General features: G+C 47.0%; 1 protein-coding gene across 1 annotated transcript in view; it reads left to right on the top strand.

Annotated features, from left to right (window-relative positions):
- FER1L5 (fer-1 like family member 5) overlaps positions 1-19,841 on the top strand; it is a 926,196-nt gene that overhangs the window by 484,957 nt on the left and 421,398 nt on the right. Inside the window, exon 21 of the mRNA XM_063929941.1 lies at positions 17,782-17,906. Coding sequence (XP_063786011.1) covers positions 17,782-17,906 — 125 coding nt within the window. The remainder of the gene's footprint in view (positions 1-17,781; positions 17,907-19,841) is intronic.

The raw sequence follows: 19,841 nt of genomic DNA, 5'->3' as shown, positions 1-19,841 counted from the left end.
TTACATTGCTCCCAAGGGTGCTAATGCAAATAAGGAATCAACAAGTCCAGGCAATTCTGATTGCTCCGTTTTGATCTCGGAGGGCGTGGTACGCGGATCTTCTGGAAATGTCCGTCGAAGAGAAGAGATCTTCTTCAACAAGGACCGTTCGTCTACCCGGACTTACAGCAACTTCATTTGACGGCATGGAGGTTGAGCAGAACATCCTAGCTCATAAAGGCCTTTCCAAAAAGGTTATTGCTACCGTCAAAACACTATCATCATATCTGGAGAAGTTATGTCGCTTGGTGCGAGGAACGCACGTATCCATCTGCAGAATTCCACTTGGGACGCTTCTTACATTTCCTGCAGGCTGGTGTGGATAAGGGCCTACGTCTAGGCTCTATAAAAGTCCAGATTTCAGCTCTATTTTCTTCCAGAAGAAATTGGCAGTGTTGCCTGAAGTTCAGACCTTCTTGCAAGGGGTACTTCACATACAACCTCCTTTTGTGCCGTCCACCGCACCCTGGAATTTGAATGTAGTGTTGGATTTTCTACAGTCCTCCTGGTTTGAACCTCTGATGATGTTAGAAGACAAGTACCTCACGTGGAAGACGGTGATGTTACTGGCCTGTGGCTTCTGCTAGACGTGTTTCAGAATTCGGGACCCTCTTGTGTAAAAGTCCCTACTTGATCTTTTACGAGGACAGAACGGAGCTCATGACTATGCAGCAGTTCCTGCCGAAGGGTGTCTCTGCGTTCCACTTGAATCAACCATTTGTTGTCCCGTCAAGTTCTGGCACTTCTGCTCCTCCGGGGTCGTTGGATGCTGTGCGAGCCTTGAAGATTTATATCAAAAGGACGACTCGGATCAGTAAGACGGATTCCTTGTTTGTGCTATATGTTGCGCAGAAAAAGGGTTGCCCTGCTTCTAAGCAGTCCATTGCTCGTTGGCTTAGGCTTACCTGTTCCACAGTCTCTGAAGGCCCACTCTTTAAGATCGGTGGGGTCTTCCTGGGCGGCTGCCCGTGGAGTCTCGGCCTTGCAACTATGCCGAGCTGCTACCTGGTCAGGGAAGAACACCTTTTTGAAGTTCTACAGGTTTGATACCCTGACCAAAGAGGATACCCACTTTGGGCAGGCGGTGCTGCAGACGTCTCTGCACTTTCCCGCCCATTCTGGAAGCTTTGGGACGTCCCCATTATACTAAGTGAACCCCAGTATCCCTTATGGATGTTAGAGAAAACAGGATTTTAATACCTACCAGTAAATCCTTTTCTCGTAGTCCATAAGGGATACTGGGTGCCTGCCTAGTGTGTTGACGTGTCTACAGGCAGGCTTGGACTGGCCCACAGCGGTACAGGGGAAACCACCGGTGGGCTCTACTGTCTGGGGCTCCACCTCCTGCTCTAAGGATCAGGTTCCAGACTGTGCACTTGAATTATTTATTATACATGTGTTACCTTATACTGGACTATGGTCTGTTTTCTACAGTGCATTGCTGTTATTAATCTGTTATTCATCTGGTACATTATCATGCATGCAGGAGCTGAATTTGCTGTATATATTTATGAAGGGGCCCAGATGTTGCACTCTCTAATGGTTAGTCAAACCAATGAGGTGGCAGGCCACACCCCCTCTGCAGACTGGTCACACCCCTAACACAGGCCCCTACCACTGCATTTTCCCGGTGGGCCATACATGCCCCAGTCCGACACTGTCTGCAGGTTTTTATTTTCAAGAAGTTTACCTGCTCAGCTGTTGCTGTTTGTTACCAGCCGTTGCTGGTTGTTTTATGTTATTGGTGTGCTGATGTATGAATCTCACCACTCACTGTTGTTATGTTCCTTCTCTCAAGTATGTCCATTCTCCTTCGGGCACAGTTTTACATGTACGGGCTGTAGGAGGGGGCATAGAGTGTAGGAGCCAGCACACCCAGTTGAAGAAATTTAAAGTGCACCGGCTCCTTTGGACCCCATCTATACCCCATCGTACTAAGTGAACCCCAGTATCCCTTATGGACTACGAGAAAAAGATTTACCGGTAGGTATTAAAATCCTATTTATCTTTCATAAAGGGAAAGTACAGGAATAATAAAACACATTACAGTGACTGCACTTCCCCCCCAAACTCATAATTCAATATAAAGATTCACCTGTATAGCAACCCCCTTCAGCACTTTTGGATTGTTATGATTCATAACTGCACCAAACTCAAAGTAAGCCTGGAAAAGTACAATAATATTTATTTTCTCTTACGTCCTAGAGGATACCGGGGTCCATATTAGTACCATGGGGTATAGACAGGTCCACTAGGAGCCATGGGCACTTTAAGAATTTGATAGTGTGGACTGGCTCCCCCCTGTATGCTCCTCCTACCAGACTCAGTTTAGAAAATGTGCCGGAGTAGCAGGTCACACTTGGGAAGCTCCTGAAGAGTTTTCTGCATTTATTTTCTGTTTTTATTTTCAGGCAGGTCTGGTTGGTACCAGACTGCCTGCTTCGTGGGACTTAGGTGGGGGAACGGCCCAACCTCCCTAGGGTTAATGGTCCCGTTCCCTGCTGACAAGACACTGAGCTCCTGAGGGTCCTATTTGCAAGCCCCACCACGACGAGAGTACAGACCTGCAGCACGCCGCCTCTCCTAACAGAGCCAGAAGTCAGAAGAGTGGTGAGTAGGTGGCCAGCATTCCGGTTAGCGGGTCGCCGGCTGGAATGGCGGCACAAGGGTAGGAGCACAGCGCTAACATGCAGGCTGCGCTCCAGGCTTCAGAGACACTGTGTGACCGTTGTTAGGGGTGAGCTGAAGCCACTGATGATACCCACACTGGCAGTACACTACAGGGGTTTTAACCCACTGTAGAACAGAATATTTACCTCAGCCAGTATAAAAAAACGGGAAGACCGCGTGCCATTAAGAAGGCGGGGCTTCACTATGAGCGGATCCAGCAGCTCACTTGCGCCATTTTCCCTCTGCAGCTATACATAGGCAGATTGGCAGGGAAGCGCAGCTCCTCCACAAGGACTCCAGAACACCTCAACAGTACCAGAGGGTCATAGCAGAGAGGGGGGAGCAATATTTGGTGTACTAAGCCCTATTAAAGATACTTAGTTTGCGACCAAGCTAAACTTGTTCTTTAGCTACAGGGGCGATGTGTGGCTGGCTCCATTATACTCTGTGTCTCCCTAGAAGGGCTCTGTGTGGATCAACTGTTATACTCTGTGTCTCCCTAGAAGGGCTCTGTGTGGATCAACTGTGCTTTTAACCTATATTCGTGTGTGTGTGTGTGTGTGTGTGTGTGTGTGTGTGTGTGTGTGTGTGTGTGTGTTCTTTCACATTTACTATGTCAAAGGAGTGTGTATCATGCACAGCAAAGTGTTTTTCTCAATATGAGGGATCACTGCAGTGTACTCAGGATAATACACATTCTCAGGCTAGTGGATCTGAACCAGTATGGTTAGATTAATTAACAGGGATGATTTCAAATATTTCAAATAAATTATTCCAAAATGAGAAGGAGACGCAATACTTAAAACCATCTGTTGATGACCTCATGAATAGAGATTCAGTGGTCATTCCAGCGTCTCAGACCCCTGCCATTTGACCACAGAAGCGTACTCTGGCCCAAATCATGCAGGCTGATACCGATGATGATGTATCAGACCCAGAGGAGGGTGAGGTTGACTCGGGAGGGGGGATGCAGCTTTCTCACAGGGTATACAGGCCTTGATAGAAGCTATTAGAGATGTCCTGCACATTCCTAATAAGGTGACAGAGGACGAGGAGGAATCTTGTTTTAATGTGAAAAAGAAATCCTCAGCTACTTTCCCTGCATCTAAGGCTATTTGAAGCAACTTGGGAAAATCCTGACAAGAAGTTTCAGGTCCCAAAACAGTTACTCACAACCTTCCTGTTTCCTCAGGATGATAGGAAAAAATGGGAAAACCCACCGATAGTTGATGCATCGGTTTCTAGGCTGTCACGTAAGTATAGTTTTACCTGTTCCTGGGGCAGCTTCTTTGAAGGATGCTACAAACCGCAAGATTGAGACCACTCTCAAATCTCTGTACACAGCTGCGGGGCTGGCCCAGAGACCCACTATAGCTTGTGCATGGATCTCTAGGGCCATTGCAAAATGGTCAGGTAATCTAATATACGGGTTAGATTCCTTATCCAGGGGGGAGATAATTTTACTCCTACAGCATATACAGGATTCTGTTAACTTTATGGTGGAGGCCATAAAGGAAATTGGTTTACTCAATGCACGCACCACTGCCATGGCAGTGTCAGCACGCAGGGGCTTGTGGCTACGCCAGTGGACTGCGGACACGGATTTTATGAAAGGCGTGAAAAGTCTACCTTTCACAGGTGAAGCCCTTTTTGGAGATGAACTGGTATACGTGGATATCCAAGGCTACGTCAGGTAAGTCTACATACCTTCCTTCCGCAGCTCCTCCGGCTAGAAAATCTTACACTGCTCCAACTCTGCAGTCCTTTCGGACAGCGAAATTTAAAAACAAAACCAAAGGTTCTTCTGCATCCTTCAAAGTCAATAGAGGTAAACCCAGAAATCCAGCAACTGCTGGTTCACAGGAACAGAACCCCGGTTCTGCTACCTCTAAGGCTTCAGCATGACGGTGGACCGCACTGCTTGGAAAACAGGCAGGTGGGCGCCCGTTTAAGATTCTTCAGTCACAAATTGGAAACGTAATGCCAGGATCCCTGGGTCAAAGATCTTATAGCCCAGGGCTACAGACTGGAGTTTCAGGAACTCCCACATCACATATTCTTCAAATTAGGCTTACCAGCTTCTCAAGAAGCAAGTATGACTTTACAGGAAGCGATTGAAAAACTGGTACTGACTCAGGTCATTGTTCCAGTTCCACTTCAGCTGCAAAACAAAGGTTATTATTCCAACCTGTTTGTAGTACCGAAACCGGACGGTTCGGTAAGGCCCATTTTGAATCTCAAGTCGTTGAACCCGTTCTTACGGGTGTTCAAGTTCAAGAGGGAGTCTCTGAGAGCAGTGATCTCAGGTCTGGAGGAGAGGGAATTCCTGGTGTCTCTGGATATCAAGGATCCATTCCTTCATATTCCGATTTGGCCGCCTCATCAGGCTTATCTAAGGTTTGCCTTACAGGACTGTCACTACCAGTTCCTGGCCCTGCCATTTGGCCTCTCTACGGCACCGAGGGTGTTCACCAAGGTAATGGCAGAGATTATGTTTCTCCTCCGCAAACGGAGTGAACATAATTACGTACCAGGACGATCTGCTGATAAAAGCACTATCCAGGGAGAGGTTGTTAGTCAACATTGCCCTCTCAACCCGACTACTCCAGGATCACGGGTGGATTCTGAACCTACCAAAATCTCATCTGGAACCAACACGGAGGCTTCCGTTCCTGGGGATGATATCGGTGCATCAATGCATTCGTCTTCTGGGGAAGATGGTAGCCGCCTACGAGGTGCTACAGTACGGAAGGTTCCATGCAATTCCCTTCCAACTGGATCTGTTGGACAAGTGGTCCGGATCATATCTACACATGTACACATGTACCAGGTCTATCTGTCCCCAAAAGCCAGGATTTCTCTTATGTGGTGGCTTCAGACTTCTCACCTGACCGAGGGCCGAAGGTTTGGGATTCAAAATTGGATTCTGCTAACCACAGACGCAAGCCTCAGAGGTTGGTCACCCAAGAGGAACAGTTCCAAGGAAAATGGTCAAGTCAGGAAGCTATTCTTCCGATCAACATTCTGGAACTAAGGGCCATATACAACGCCCTTCTAAAGGCATCGCATCTTCTTCAAGATCAAGCCATTCAAGTTCAGTCGGTCAATGTGACGGCAGTAACGTACATAAACCAACAAGGTGGAACGAAGAGCAAAGCAGAAATGTCAGAAGTAACAAGGACTCTCCTCTGGGCAGAAAGACACGCTGTGGCGCTGTCCGTGGTCTTCATTCCAGGAGTAGACAACTGGGAAGCAGACTGCCTCAGCAGACACGACCTCCACCCAGGGCCTTCACCCAGAGGTGTTCGGGTGCGTGACACGTCGGTGGGGAATTCAACAAATCGACATGATAGCCTCTCGTCTCAACAAGAAGCTCAAGCGGTATTGTTCCAGGTCGAGGGACCCACAAGCAGTGGCGGTGGATGCCCTGGTAACTCCATGGGTCTACCAGATGGTGTACGTGCTTCCACCACTTCCATTGATCCCAAAGATTCTCAAAAGAATAAAAAGACACAAGGTTCAAGCAATTCTCATTGCTCTGGACTGGCCAAGAAGGGCCTGGTATGCAGAGCTACTGGAGAAGCTTCTTGAGGACCCGTGGCCTCTACCTCTTCGTAAGGACCTTCTCCAACAGGGGCCATTCGTCTATCAAGACTTATCAATGCCTACGTTCGACGGCATGGAGGTTGAGCATCAAATTCTAACCCCGAAAGGGATCCCAGATAGGGTTATTCCAACCCTGATCCAAGCCAGAAAGGGGGTAACGTCTAAACATTACCACCGTATTTGGAAAAAATACGTCTCTTGGTGTAAGGACAGGAAATTTCCTGCGGTGGAATTTCAACTGGGACATTTTCTCCTTTTTCTGCAGTCAGGTGTGGATGTGGGCATACGTTTGGGCTCCATAAAAGTCCAGATTTAGGCCTTATCCATTTTCTTCCAGAAACAATTGGCTTCTCTCCCTGAGGTTCAGACATGTTTGAAGGGGGTTCTGCACATCCAACCGCCCTTTGTGCCTTCTATGGCGCCTTGGGATCTCAACGTGGTGTTGCAGTTCCTGCAATCGGAATGGTTGGAGCCTTTACAGGACGTAGACGTCAAGTTTCTTACGTGGAAGGCCGTCACACTGTTGGCATTGGCTTCTGCGAGCTGTGTGTCGTAGCTGTGGGCTTTGTCTCACAAGAGGACTCTAAGCTGATAAGTTTACTGCGGTGGTGCCTAGGCAATTCAGCCTCGGACCACATCTGCTTAAATATAAGCTAGCCCACCGCAGCTTCTATATATGGTGAGAGATCTCCAATTTTTGCACGAGTCACTTTACTTGGATATTCCTGGCTGAGTTGCACATGTACATATGGATTTTTAATGTGTATTGTATTTTTTAATTATGTGAAAATAAATTGTTTAATTGTCATTTACCCCATGCAAGTGGGTGTTCTTTTCCCATTCATATTGGGTGTGTTAGCACCTATGCAAAAACTAGGTGTCATCTTTAAGGTATAGCGCCAGTGGTGTCTTCCATACAGCTTTTTTTCATGTTAACAGGGAATTTGTGTTTTTCCCACCATATTGAAAGACACTAAGGCCGCTTTACCTTTTTATTGCGCAAACCTGAGGTTGTATGACAAAATTCTTTTGCCCTGTTACCTGGGCTGCTACTGGACCCAGGTTATTTTTCAGGGGACCTGTTTAAACTAAGATGTGGCTTTGGTTCCCCCCCTAATAACCTAGGTTATTGCAGTGGTGTAAAATGGGTATGAGTGACATGCATACTTGTAGGTTACAGACTAACTGTAAAATATTTGTAAAGCCACACTCCTCTCTGCATCAGGTATAAACTGTAGAAGTAGATAGGTAAGGGCAGAGACTGGGAGTTTTAACCCGTGTCAATGGCAGACCTTTGTCCCAAAATGCAATATTTAGTAGCAATACCCTTAATATTTTAGATTGTAAGCTCGCAAGAGCAGGGACTTCTTTCCTCATGTGCCTTTCCTTTTCTTACTTACACTATCTTATACTGCATACTCCCTTTGACGGCACCTAACCCCGGGTTTTCTATACCTGACCTATATTGTCCTGTACTGTAAGTGCTGTTTTCTTGTTTGCTCATTTTATTATGTACTGTGTAATGGGCCCTGCGGATCCCTTGTGGCGCCATATAAATAAAGGATAATAATAATAATAATAATAATAGGGTTACCCCACAAATAATGAATAGTGGATAATCTGAAGGCCAAGGGGGAGCATAGTTTAATATCCTTCTGAAGATATGGTCTACAGAACTGAGCACAGTACTCTAGATGAGGCCGTACAAATGACCTATACAGTGGCATTATTACTTCTTTCTGCTGCTGATTCCTATCCCTATGCAGCCAAGCATCTGACTAGCCTTCCTCATTGCTTTGTTACATTGCTTACCTGCCTTTCTCTAACGTCCTAAGTGGATGCTGGGGACTCCGTCAGGACCATGGGGAATAGCGGCTCCGCAGGAGACAGGGCACAAAAGTAAAAGCTTTAGGATCAGGTGGTGTGCACTGGCTCCTCCCCCTATGACCCTCCTCCAAGCCTCAGTTAGATTTTTGTGCCCGGCCGAGAAGGGTGCAATCTAGGTGGCTCTCCTAAAGAGCTGCTTAGAGTAAAAGTTTGTTAGGTTTTTTATTTTCAGTGAGTCCTGCTGGCAACAGGCTCACTGCTACGAGGGACTTAGGGGAGAGAAGTGAACTCACCTGCGTGCAGGATGGATTGGCTTCTTAGGCTACTGGACACCATTAGCTCCAGAGGGAGTCGGAACACAGGTCTCACCCTGGGGTTCGTCCCGGAGCCGCGCCGCCGACCCCCTTGCAGATGCCGAAAAAGTGAAGAGGTCCAGAAACGGCGGCAGAAGACTCTTCAGTCTTCATAAGGTAGCGCACAGCACTGCAGCTGTGCGCCATTGTTGTCAGCACACTTCATAGCAGCGGTCACTGAGGGTGCAGGGCGCCGGGGGGGGGCGCCCTGGGCAGCAATGATAGTACCTTATTCTGGCTAAAAATACATCACATATAGCCCCTGGGGGCTATATGGATGTATTTAACCCCTGCCAGGTCTCAGAAAAACGGGAGAAGAAGCCCGCCGAAAAGGGGGCGGGGCCTATTCTCCTCAGCACACAGCGCCATTTTCCCTCACAGAAATGCTGGTGGGAAGGCTCCCAGGCTCTCCCCTGCACTGCACTACAGAAACAGGGTTAAAACAGAGAGGGGGGACACTTATTTGGCGATATGTATATATATATTAAAATGCTATAAGGGAAAAACACTTATATAAAGGTTGTCCCTGTATAATTATAGCGTTTTTGGTGTGTGCTGGCAAACTCTCCCTCTGTCTCCCCAAAGGGCTAGTGGGGTCCTGTCCTCTATCAGAGCATTCCCTGTGTGTGTGCTGTGTGTCGGTACGTGTGTGTCGACATGTAAGAGGACGATGTTGGTGAGGAGGCGGAGCAATTGCCTGAAATGGTGATGTCACTCTCTAGGGAGTCGACACCGGAATGGATGGCTTATTTAAGGAATTACGTGATAATGTCAACACGCTGCAAGGTCGGTTGACGACATGAGACGGCCGGCAAACAAATTAGTACCTGTCCAGGCGTCTAAAACACCATCAGGGGCTGTAAAACGCTCATTTACCTCAGTCGGTCGACACAGACACGGACACTGACTCCAGTGTCGACGGTGAAGAAACAAACGTATTTTCCTTTAGGGCCACACGTTACATGTTAAGGGCAATGAAGGAGGTGTTACATATTTCTGATACTACAAGTACCACAAGAAGGGTATTATGTGGGGTGTGAAAAAACTACCTGTAGTTTTTCCTGAATCAGATAAATTAAATGAAGTGTGTGATGATGCGTGGGTTTCCCCCGATAGAAAATTATTGGCGGTATACCCTTTCCCGCCAGAAGTTAGGGCGCGTTGAGAAACACCCTTTAGGGTGGATAAGGCGCTCACACGCTTATCAAAACAAGTGGCGGTACCGTCTCCAGATAGGGCCGCCCTCAAGGAGCCAGCTGAGAGGCTGGAAAATATCCTAAAAAGGTATATACACACATACTGGTGTTATACTGCGACCAGCGATCGCCTCAGCCTGGATGGGCTTGGTCGGATTCCCTGACTGAAAATATTGATACCCTTGACAGGGACAGTATTTTATTGACTATAGAGCATTTAAAGGATGCATTTCTATATATGCGAGATGCACAGAGGGATATTTGCACTCTGGCATCAAGAGTAAGTGCGATGTCCATATCTGCCAGAAGATGTTTATGGACACGACAGTGGTCAGGTGATGCAGATTCCAAACGGCACATGGAAGTATTGCCGTATAAAGGGGAGGAGTTATTTGGGGTCGGTCCATCGGACCTGGTGGCCTCGGCAACAGCTGGAAAATCCACCTTTTTTACCCCAAATCACATCTCAGCAGAAAAAGACACCGTCTTTTCAGCCTCAGTCCTTTCGTCCCCATAAGGGCAAGCGGGCAAAAGGCCACTCATATCTGCCCAGGGATAGAGGAAAGGGAAGAAGACTGCAGCAGGCAGCCCATTCCCAGGAACAGAAGCCCTCCACAGCTTCTGCCAAGTCCTCAGCATGACGCTGGGGCCGTACAAGCGGACTCAAGTGCGGTGGGGGGTCGTCTCAAGAGTTTCAGCGCGTAGTGGGCTCACTCGCAAGTGGACCCCTGGATCCTACAAGTAGTATCCCAGGGGTACAGACTGGAAATTCGAGACGTCTCCCCCTCGCAGGCTCCTGATGTCTGCTTTACCAACGTCTTCCTCCGACAGGGAGGCAGTATTGGAAACAATTCACAAGCTGTATTCCCAGCAGGTGATAATCAAAGTACCCCTCCTACAACAAGGAAAGGGGTATTATTCCACACTATATTGTGGTACTGAAGCCAGATGGCTCGGTGAGACCTATTCTAAATGGGAAATCTTTGAACACTTACATACAAAGGTTCAAATCAAGATGGAGTCACTCAGAGCAGTGATAGCGAACCAGGAAGAAGGGGACTATATGGTGTCCCTGGACATCAAGGATGCTTACCTCCATGTCCAAAATTGCCCTTCTCACCAAGGGTACCTCAGGTTCGTGGTACGGAACTGTCACTATCAGTTTCAGACGCTGCCGTTTGGATTGTCCACGGCACCCCGGGTCTTTACCAAAGTAATGGCCAAAATGATGATTCTTCTTCAAAGAAAAGGCGTCTTAATTATCCCTTACTTGGACGATCTCCTGATAAGGGCAAGGTCCAGAGAACAGTTGGAAGTCGGAGTAGCACTATCTCAAGTAGTTCTACGACAGCACGGGTGGATTCTAAATATCCAAAATCACAGCCGTTTCCGACGACACGTCTGCTGTTCCTAGGGATGGTTCTGGACACAGTCCAGAAAAAGGTGTTTCTCCCGGAGGAGAAAGCCAGGGAGTTATCCGAGCTAGTCAGGAACCTCCTAAAACCAGGAAAAGTGTCAGTGCATCATTGCACAAGAGTCCTGGGAAAAATGGTGGCTTATTATGAAGCGATTCCATTCGGCAGATTCCACGCAAGAACTTTTCAGTGGGATCTGCTGGACAAATGGTCCGGATCGCATTTTCAGATGCATCAGCGGATAACCCTATCTCCAAGGACAAGGGTGTCTCTCCTGTGGTGGTTACAGAGTGCTCGTCTTCTAGAGGGCCGCAGATTCGGCATTCAGGATTGGATGCTGGTGACCACGGAGGCCAGCCTGAGAGGCTGGGGAGCAGTCACACAGGGAAAAAATTTCCAGGGAGTGTGATCAAGTCTGGAGATTTTTCTCCACATAAATATACTGGAGCTAAGGGCAATTTACAATGCTCTAAGCTTAGCAAGACCTCTGCTTCAAGGTCAGCCGGTATTGATCCAGTGGGACAACATCACGGCAGTCGCCCACGTAAACAGACAGGGCGGCACAAGAAGCAGGAGGGCAATGGCAGAAACTGCAAGGATTTTTCGCTGGGCGGAAAATCATGTGATAGCACTGTCAGCAGTGTTCATTCCGGGAGTGGACAACTGGGAAGCAGACTTCCTCAGCAGGCACAACCTCCACCCGGGAGAGTGGGGACTTCATCGGGAAGTCTTCCACATGATTGTGAACCGTTGGAAAAGACCAAAGGTGGACATGATGGCGTCCCGCCCTGAACAAAAAACTGGACAAGTATTGCGCCAGGTCAAAAGACCCTCAGGCAATAGCTGTGGACGTTTCTGGTAACACCGTGGGTGTACCAGTCGGTGTATGTCTTCCCTCCTCTGCTTCTCATACCCAAGGTATTGAGAATTATAAGACGTAGAGGAGTAAGAACTATACTCGTGGCTCCGGATTGGCCAAGAAGGACTTGGTACCCGGAACTTCAAGAGATGCTCACAGAGGACTCATGGCCTCTGCCGCTAAGAAGGGACTTGCTTCAGCAAGTACCATGTCTGTTCCAAGACTTACCGCGGCTGCGTTTGACGGCATGGCGGTTGAACGCCGGATCCTAAGGGAAAAAGGCATTCCGGAAGAGGTCATTCCTACCCTGGTCAAAGCCAGGAAGGAGGTGACCGCACAACATTATCACCACATGTGGCGAAAATATGTTGCGTGGTGTGAGGCCAGGAAGGCCCCATGAAGAAATTTCAACTCGGTCGTTTCCTGCATTTCCTGCAAACAGGAGTGTCTATGGGCCTCAAATTGGGGTCCATTAAGGTTCAAATTTCGGCCCTGTCGATTTTCTTCCAGAAAGAATTGGCTTCAGTTCCTGAAGTCCAGAAGTTTGTCAAGGGAGTACTGCATATACAACCCCCTTTTGTGCCTCCAGTGGCACTGTGGGATCTCAACGTAGTTCTGGGATTCCTAAAATCACATTGGTTTAAACCGCTCAAATCTGTGGATTTGAAATATCTCACAGGGAAAGTGACCATGCTGTTGGCCCTGGCCTCGGCCAGGCGAGTGTCAGAATTGGCAGCGTTTGTCTCAAAAAAGCCCATATCTGATTGTCCATTCGGACAGGGCAGAGCTGCGGACTCATCCCCAGTTTCTCCCTAAGGTGGTGTCAGTGTTTCACCTGAACCAGCTTATTGTGGTACCTGCGGCTACTAGGGACTTGGAGGACTCCAAGTTGCTAGATGTTGTCAGGGCCCTGAAAATATAGTTTCCAGGACGGCTGGAGTCAGGAAAACTGACTTGCTGTTATCCTGTATGCACCCAACAAACTGGGTGCTCTTGTTTCTAAGCAGACGATTGCTAGTTGGATGTGTAGTACAATTCAGCTTGCACATTCTGTGGCAGGCCTGCCACAGCCAAAATATGTAAATGCCCATTCCACAAGGAAGGTGGGCTCATCTTGGGCGGCTGCCCGAGGGGTCTCGGCTTTACAACTTTGCCGAGCTGATACTTGGTCAGGGGCACACCCTGACTGAGGAGGACCTGGAGTTCTCTCATTCGGTGATGCAGAGTCATCCGCACTCTCCCGCCCGTTTGGGAGCTTTGGTATAATCCCCATGGTCCTGACGGAGTCCCCAGCATCCACTTAGGACGTTAGAGAAAATAAGAATTTACTTACCGATAATTCTATTTCTCGTAGTCCGTAGTGGATGCTGGGCGCCCATCCCAAGTGCGGATTGTCTGCAATATTTGTACATAGTTATTGTTACAAAAATCGGGTTATTATTGTTGTGAGCCATCTTTTCAGAGGCTCCGCTGTTATCATGCTGTTAACTGGGTTCAGATCACAGGTTGTACAGTGTGATTGGTGTGGCTGGTATGAGTCTTACCCGGGATTCAAAATCCTTCCTTATTGTGTACGCTCGTCCGGGCACAGTATCCTAACTGAGGCTTGGAGGAGGGTCATAGGGGGAGGAGCCAGTGCACACCACCTGATCCTAAAGCTTTTACTTTTGTGCCCTGTCTCCTGCGGAGCCGCTATTCCCCATGGTCCTGACGGAGTCCCCAGCATCCACTACGGACTACGAGAAATAGAATTATCGGTAAGTAAATTCTTATTTTAAGTCACCTGAAATAGTGACTCCTGGATCCCTTTCCTCCTCAGTAGTTTCCAGTATAGTGCCATTAATACTATATTTAGCATGATTTTGCATTTTGTGGCATTAAACTGTAATTGCCACATTCTTGACCTAGTCTACCTAGATCCTCAATCAGTTGTTTTTCTTCTCCCAGTGTGTCTACCCTGTTGCATAATTTTGTGTCATCTGCAAAAAGGCATACCTTCCCTTTAACTACTTAACTGGCGATTTTTCCCCAGAAAAAACTGCTCCAAAATTGTCAGGGGTTTTTTATGAGTGAAATAGATGAAGAACATGAATTTAACCTTATCCAAAATGATTTTAGTTAAAAAAAAAAAATATATATATATATATATATATATATAGTCCACACGGACCGGCACTCCCACTTTCTTCTGAGTACAGGCTCCGGTGCCCTCCAAGGGAGATCCACAACCAGCAAAAAAGAGGCGGCACTCGGAGGCTTTAAAGTGCAAAATAGATTGTGTTCCACAAGAGAAAACTAACGTTTCGGGGTCACAATACCCCTTTGTCAAAGTGAACAAATGTGTGCAAAGACAGTAACGTACCTTAAATACCCAAGAATCCCGCTCAGTGTGCAGACGCCGTCCCGGCCGAGCTGGCTGTTTGCTTCGCTTCCGGTCCTGCTAAGATTACGTCATCCACATCGCGTCTAGTTGCCGTGGTCACCGTTGACGCCAGGCGGCCCGGACACGGCGCTGCATAAGAAAAGGGAGTGCAACTTAAAAGTAGTGCCCTGTTACCAAAATAAACAAAAATAGAGTGGATACAGACATTGCTGAAACATCAGACAGGAATGCAATAACAAAATCACTATTGGTTAGAGCGCCTATCTAGTGTTAATACAGAAAGCTCAAACGTTACCAATTATCTTTAAACCAAGGCTAATGGGAAGGCAAAGGGCCCGCCGGTCGATACAGAACAAAAAATAAATAATATATATAAATGATATATAAAAAGTAAAGCTTCTGTATAAGTCTTATCGAGCATATTAAATCGAGAATCTGGCTGAGGTTTCGGTAATGGGTCAGATAACACATATCCCCTATAAGTAGAAACAGGGGTGGGAAAATGAGGTGGAAAAAAAGGGGGGGAAAGGGGGAAGGGGGAAACAAACAGACAGGAAAAGCTGGAAGATAAGGGCCACTATTTAAAAATATTTAGACTCAATTTTTCATTGAGGCCATGGGGGCTGGTGGTTCCTAGCTCAAAAATCCATCTGGTCTCGAGCCGTAACAGTCTGCCATCCCTGTCGCCACCTCTAATGTGTCTAGGGACATGGTCGATAATGAGGTGTTTTAAATCTTTCATGGAGTGGACCGATTCAATGCACTCATGTTGTCCATCAACTCTAGGGCTTCCAGTATCAAATATACATTCCAGACAAGCACAAGCACGTTGAATTATCTGGATGTTCAAGTAACCATCGCAAATGGAGCACTACATACCAGCCTTTACTGCAAACCCACAGATAAGAACACTCTCCTCAATGCCAGCAGTCACCATCCAAGATCTCTCAAAGAGGGCCTTCCACGGTCCCAAATGATTAGGGTATCCCGCATTATCAGTGACCGTAGCACATTGGAGCCAGAACTGGATAATATGGTGTCTAAATTCATGGAAAGAGGATATAACAGGCGACTCCTTCTTAAGTATAAGGAGGAAGTGATGAAGATCCCTAGAGAGTTGCTTTTAACCTCCAAGTTTAAACAACAAGACTCTGTTATACCATTTCCTACAAGATATAATACCTCGAGCCCAGTGGTGCAAAGGGCCACTAGAGCCTTATGGCCTATAGTGGCCACCGATAAATCGCTTCCCTCGCTGAATGGAAAAAGACCTATGATGTGTTATCAAAGAGGTAGGAATCTTAAGGACACAATAGTCCATTCCGATGTCACGGGTTTTCAAGCTGAACTGGACCGACAAAGACGGCCAGAGGCAGTATTTTTGGGGAAGAAACCGGGCTGCTACAGCTGCATTAAATGCACTACATGCGAACATATGATCACTGGTTCCAGTTTCAAACATCCTCACCGTGACAAAACCTATAGCATCAAGCATGTTCTTACATGCACTACCACTCACATTATATACATCATTAAATGTCCGTGTAACCTCCACTATGTGGGGAAGTCCATCAGAACGTGCCGGGAAAGGATGGCCCTCCATCGCTCAGCCATCAAACAAGCACTGCAGGGCAAGGCATCTGAACAACCGGTGGCCAGACACTTTGCATCTGCCGGCCACACCATGAAAGATTTAAAACACCTCATTATCGACCATGTCCCTAGACACATTAGAGGTGGCGACAGGGATGGCAGACTGTTACGGCTCGAGACCAGATGGATTTTTGAGCTTGGAACCACCAGCCCCCATGGCCTCAATGAAAATTGAGTCTAAATATTTTTAAATAGTGGCCCTTATCTTCCAGCTTTTCCTGTCTGTTTGTTTCCCCCTTCCCCCCCCCCTTTTTTTCCACCTCATTTTCCCACCCCTGTTTCTACTTATAGGGGATGTGTTATATGACCCATTACCGAAACCTCAGCCAGATTCTCGATTTAATATGCTCGATAAGACTTATACAGAAGCTTTACTTTTTATATATCATTTATATATATTATTTATTTTTTGTTCTGTATCGACCGGCGGGCCCTTTGCATGCCCATTAGCCTTGGTTTAAAGATAATTGGTAACGTTTGAGCTTTCTGTATTAACACTAGATAGGCGCTCTAACCAATAGTGATTTTGTTATTGCATTCCTGTCTGATGTTTCAGCAATGTCTGTATCCACTCTATTTTTGTTTATTTTGGTAACAGGGCACTACTTTTAAGTTGCACTCCCTTTTCTTATGCAGCGCCGTGTCCGGGCCGCCTGGCGTCAACGGTGACCACGGCAACTAGACGCGATGTGGATGACGTCATCTTAGCAGGACCGGAAGCGAAGCAAACAGCCAGCGCGGCCGGGACGGCGTCTGCACACTGAGCGGGATTCTTGGGTATTTAAGGTACGTTACTGTCTTTGCACACATTTGTTCACTTTGACAAAGGGGTATTGTGACCCCGAAACGTTAGTTTTCTCTTGTGGAATACAATCTATTTTGCACTTTAAAGCCTCCGAGTGCCGCCTCTTTTTTGCTGGTTTTATATATATATATATATATATGTTTAAATACTTTTTCTCAAACATCGGAACATTGGTAACATTGCAACATTACTTTTTACCCCCAATACAGCTGCCAGGTATACAGGGGGGCCTGGGGGTGGCTTGGGGGGAGTTGTTTTACACTTTCCCAGCGGCTGCCATTGTCTGCAGCCGCTGGGTGGGGCGTCCTGCCGTGCTGATCGATCAGCAATGCTTTGGTAGCACAGCAACATTGAGGGGAGGGTGCAGGGAGGCAGAGTGACCTTCCGATCCCTCTAACAGCAGCAACGGAGGGAAGTTCCTCTTCCCTGCTGCTGCTAACACTCTCTATCTGACTGGCCGCATCCTGTGCTACCAGGTCAGATAAAATACTGCCTGGTGTGGTCGCATCTGATGTGGCCAAGCCAGGCAAGTGGTTAATGCCATTTGCAGTGTCACCAATAAAGATATTAAAAAGCACTGTTCTAGTACAGATCCCTGTGGTACTCTGCTGGTAAAATTTCTCTCCTGTGAATGCACTCCATTTACTACAACTCTGTTTTCTATCCTGCAACCAAGATGTTATCCATTCAACCATATTATTCACCAATCCCATGCTTTTGAGTTTATTCAGCAGTCAGCAATGTGGGACAGTGTCAAAAGCCTTACTAAAGTCTAGATAAGCTATATCCACGGCCTCACCTTTATCTATTACTTTAGCATGGTGAACAGTTGTGAGAAACTATGGCATTACTATCGTCTTCCAATAACCAGTGTTTACAAAATATGAAAGTTAGTTGTAACTGTGCACGTCAGTATATAAACCACCTTAGTCCATATGTGACATATTATTTGAAGTCCATGTTGTGTTTGTTTAGGTAATTATTACTACTACTTGCCCCTGTATGAAGCTAAGCCTGTGTTGGTAGTCACCACCGAGTGGGAAGATGTCACACATCGGATGCATGCTTTCAATGTCCTTCAAGCTATGCATAAAAATCTGGTAAGATAATAAATTGGTCCATACTTCAAATAGATCACTCTCATTATGCTATTTTGGTTTCAATATAAGATGGACTGTAGTAGTAATCATTTAGTATAGGCATTGCATTTGAACTGAATGTGGAGTATTGGTGATACAGTACATACATTCTAGGCAAGATTATTCTTAATGTTAGTATAGATGTGGGTATTATAATGTCTAAGACTAGGCTTTAGAAATGTAGAAGGAGTGGGACTATAATGTAAGCAAGAGAACTGGTGGTAAGTGCAGGAAGGAACTGTCAGCTGGATTTGTGCTTGGCTGTATATAAGTATTTTCTCTGATGTCAAAGTGGATACTGGGGTCTTGTATTTTAGTACCACTGGAGCCTGGCACTTTAAAACCTTTAGTGTGTGTATGTGTGTGTTGGCTCCTCCCCTCTATGCCTCTCCTACCAGACTCAGTTTAGAAAAATGTGCCCAGGAGCCAGGTGCATGTCTCTGGAGCTCCAGAGAGTTTCCTTTATTTTTTATTTTAGTTTATTTTTTTCAGGTAGCTCTGACTGGCAACCAGGCTACCTGCTTCGTTGGACTTAGAGGGGGGACCGAACCAACCTCCTGAAGGTTAATGGTTCGTAATCCCAGCTAACAGGACACTGAGCTCCTGAGTTACTGATCACAGATCGTTAGTATGTGTGCCAACGCCAGCAGCTAGCCGCCACCCTCTAACAGATGCCGAAGTTACAAGGTGCGCTGAGTGTTACACCGGGGTCCCGGTAAGCAGTTTTGGTGACAAGTCATGCGGCGGTCACGGGCCCGAAGCTGCGGTGCCCGCCGCGGACAAATTGGCTCAGGGCTGTGCCCCGCAGTGCTCACTGTCTCAAGGCTTTGTGTGGACTGTGCAATACATTTTCTGATGTTAGTTATAACGTGGCCAGTATAATCTATGATAGGGACCGCGCACCATTGCAAGGGGCAGGGCTTCCCGGAATTGGACCAGCGGTGGGAAGACGTCATTTCCCTGCTGCTGCGGATCATCAAAGCTGCATGCATGCTGCTCCTCTGGGACCCACGCTGTTACAGATTATAAGACTGGTACTAGGGGGTCATAGACAGGGGGAGCATGTCCCCTGGGGTGGAGGCTCTCATTTATGCTGTAAGAGAGATTCTTCACATACCGGATCAGCAGGCAGAACTGTATGAGGAGTTGTATTTTAATTTTAGACCTAAGACCTCAGCCACTTTTCCAGTGTCAAAGGAATTAAACTCCCTGGCCAGGGAGGCATGAGTAAACCCTGACAAGAATTTTAAAATTCCTCAGAGGTTTCTATCTACTTTTAACCCTCCCAGCGGAGGATAGGAAGGTATGGGAAAACACCTGGTCAGTCGATACGTCTGTATCCAGATTGTCTAAGAAATTGGTACTGCCGGTGCCAGGGGGATACGGTCGTTAGGTCGACAGTCATTAGGTCGACCACTGAAGGTCGACATGCATTAGGCCAACATGGTCAATAGGTCGACATGGTCATTAGGTCGACATGTACTAGGTCAAAAGGTCGACATGGGTTTTTCACATTTTTTTCTTCTTCATTTTTTTGGATTTTTTCAAACGTATTGATCCACGTGGACCACGATTGGAATGGTAACCTGTGCCAAGCAAAGCGAGGCACCTTGCCCGAAGCATGGCGAGCGAACACGGGTGCACTAATTGGGGTTCTCCGTGACTTTTACGAAGAAAACGACACCAACAACAGTCCAAAACCTCATGTCGACCTTTTCACCTGTCGACCTAGTCCATGTCAAACTAATTCCCATGTCCACCTTCAGTGGCCGACCTAATGACTGTCGACCTAAGTTGGGTCAACCCAACGACCCATACCCGTGTCAGGGGCTATATCCCTGAAAGAGCCAGCTGACCATAAAATTGAGACCACGATCAAGGCAATTTATACGGCAG

This window comes from Pseudophryne corroboree, chromosome 6, assembly GCF_028390025.1.
Source record: "Pseudophryne corroboree isolate aPseCor3 chromosome 6, aPseCor3.hap2, whole genome shotgun sequence".
In the NCBI taxonomy this organism is placed as follows: domain Eukaryota; kingdom Metazoa; phylum Chordata; class Amphibia; order Anura; family Myobatrachidae; genus Pseudophryne; species Pseudophryne corroboree.
This window is presented reverse-complemented; position numbering and strand designations above follow the sequence as displayed.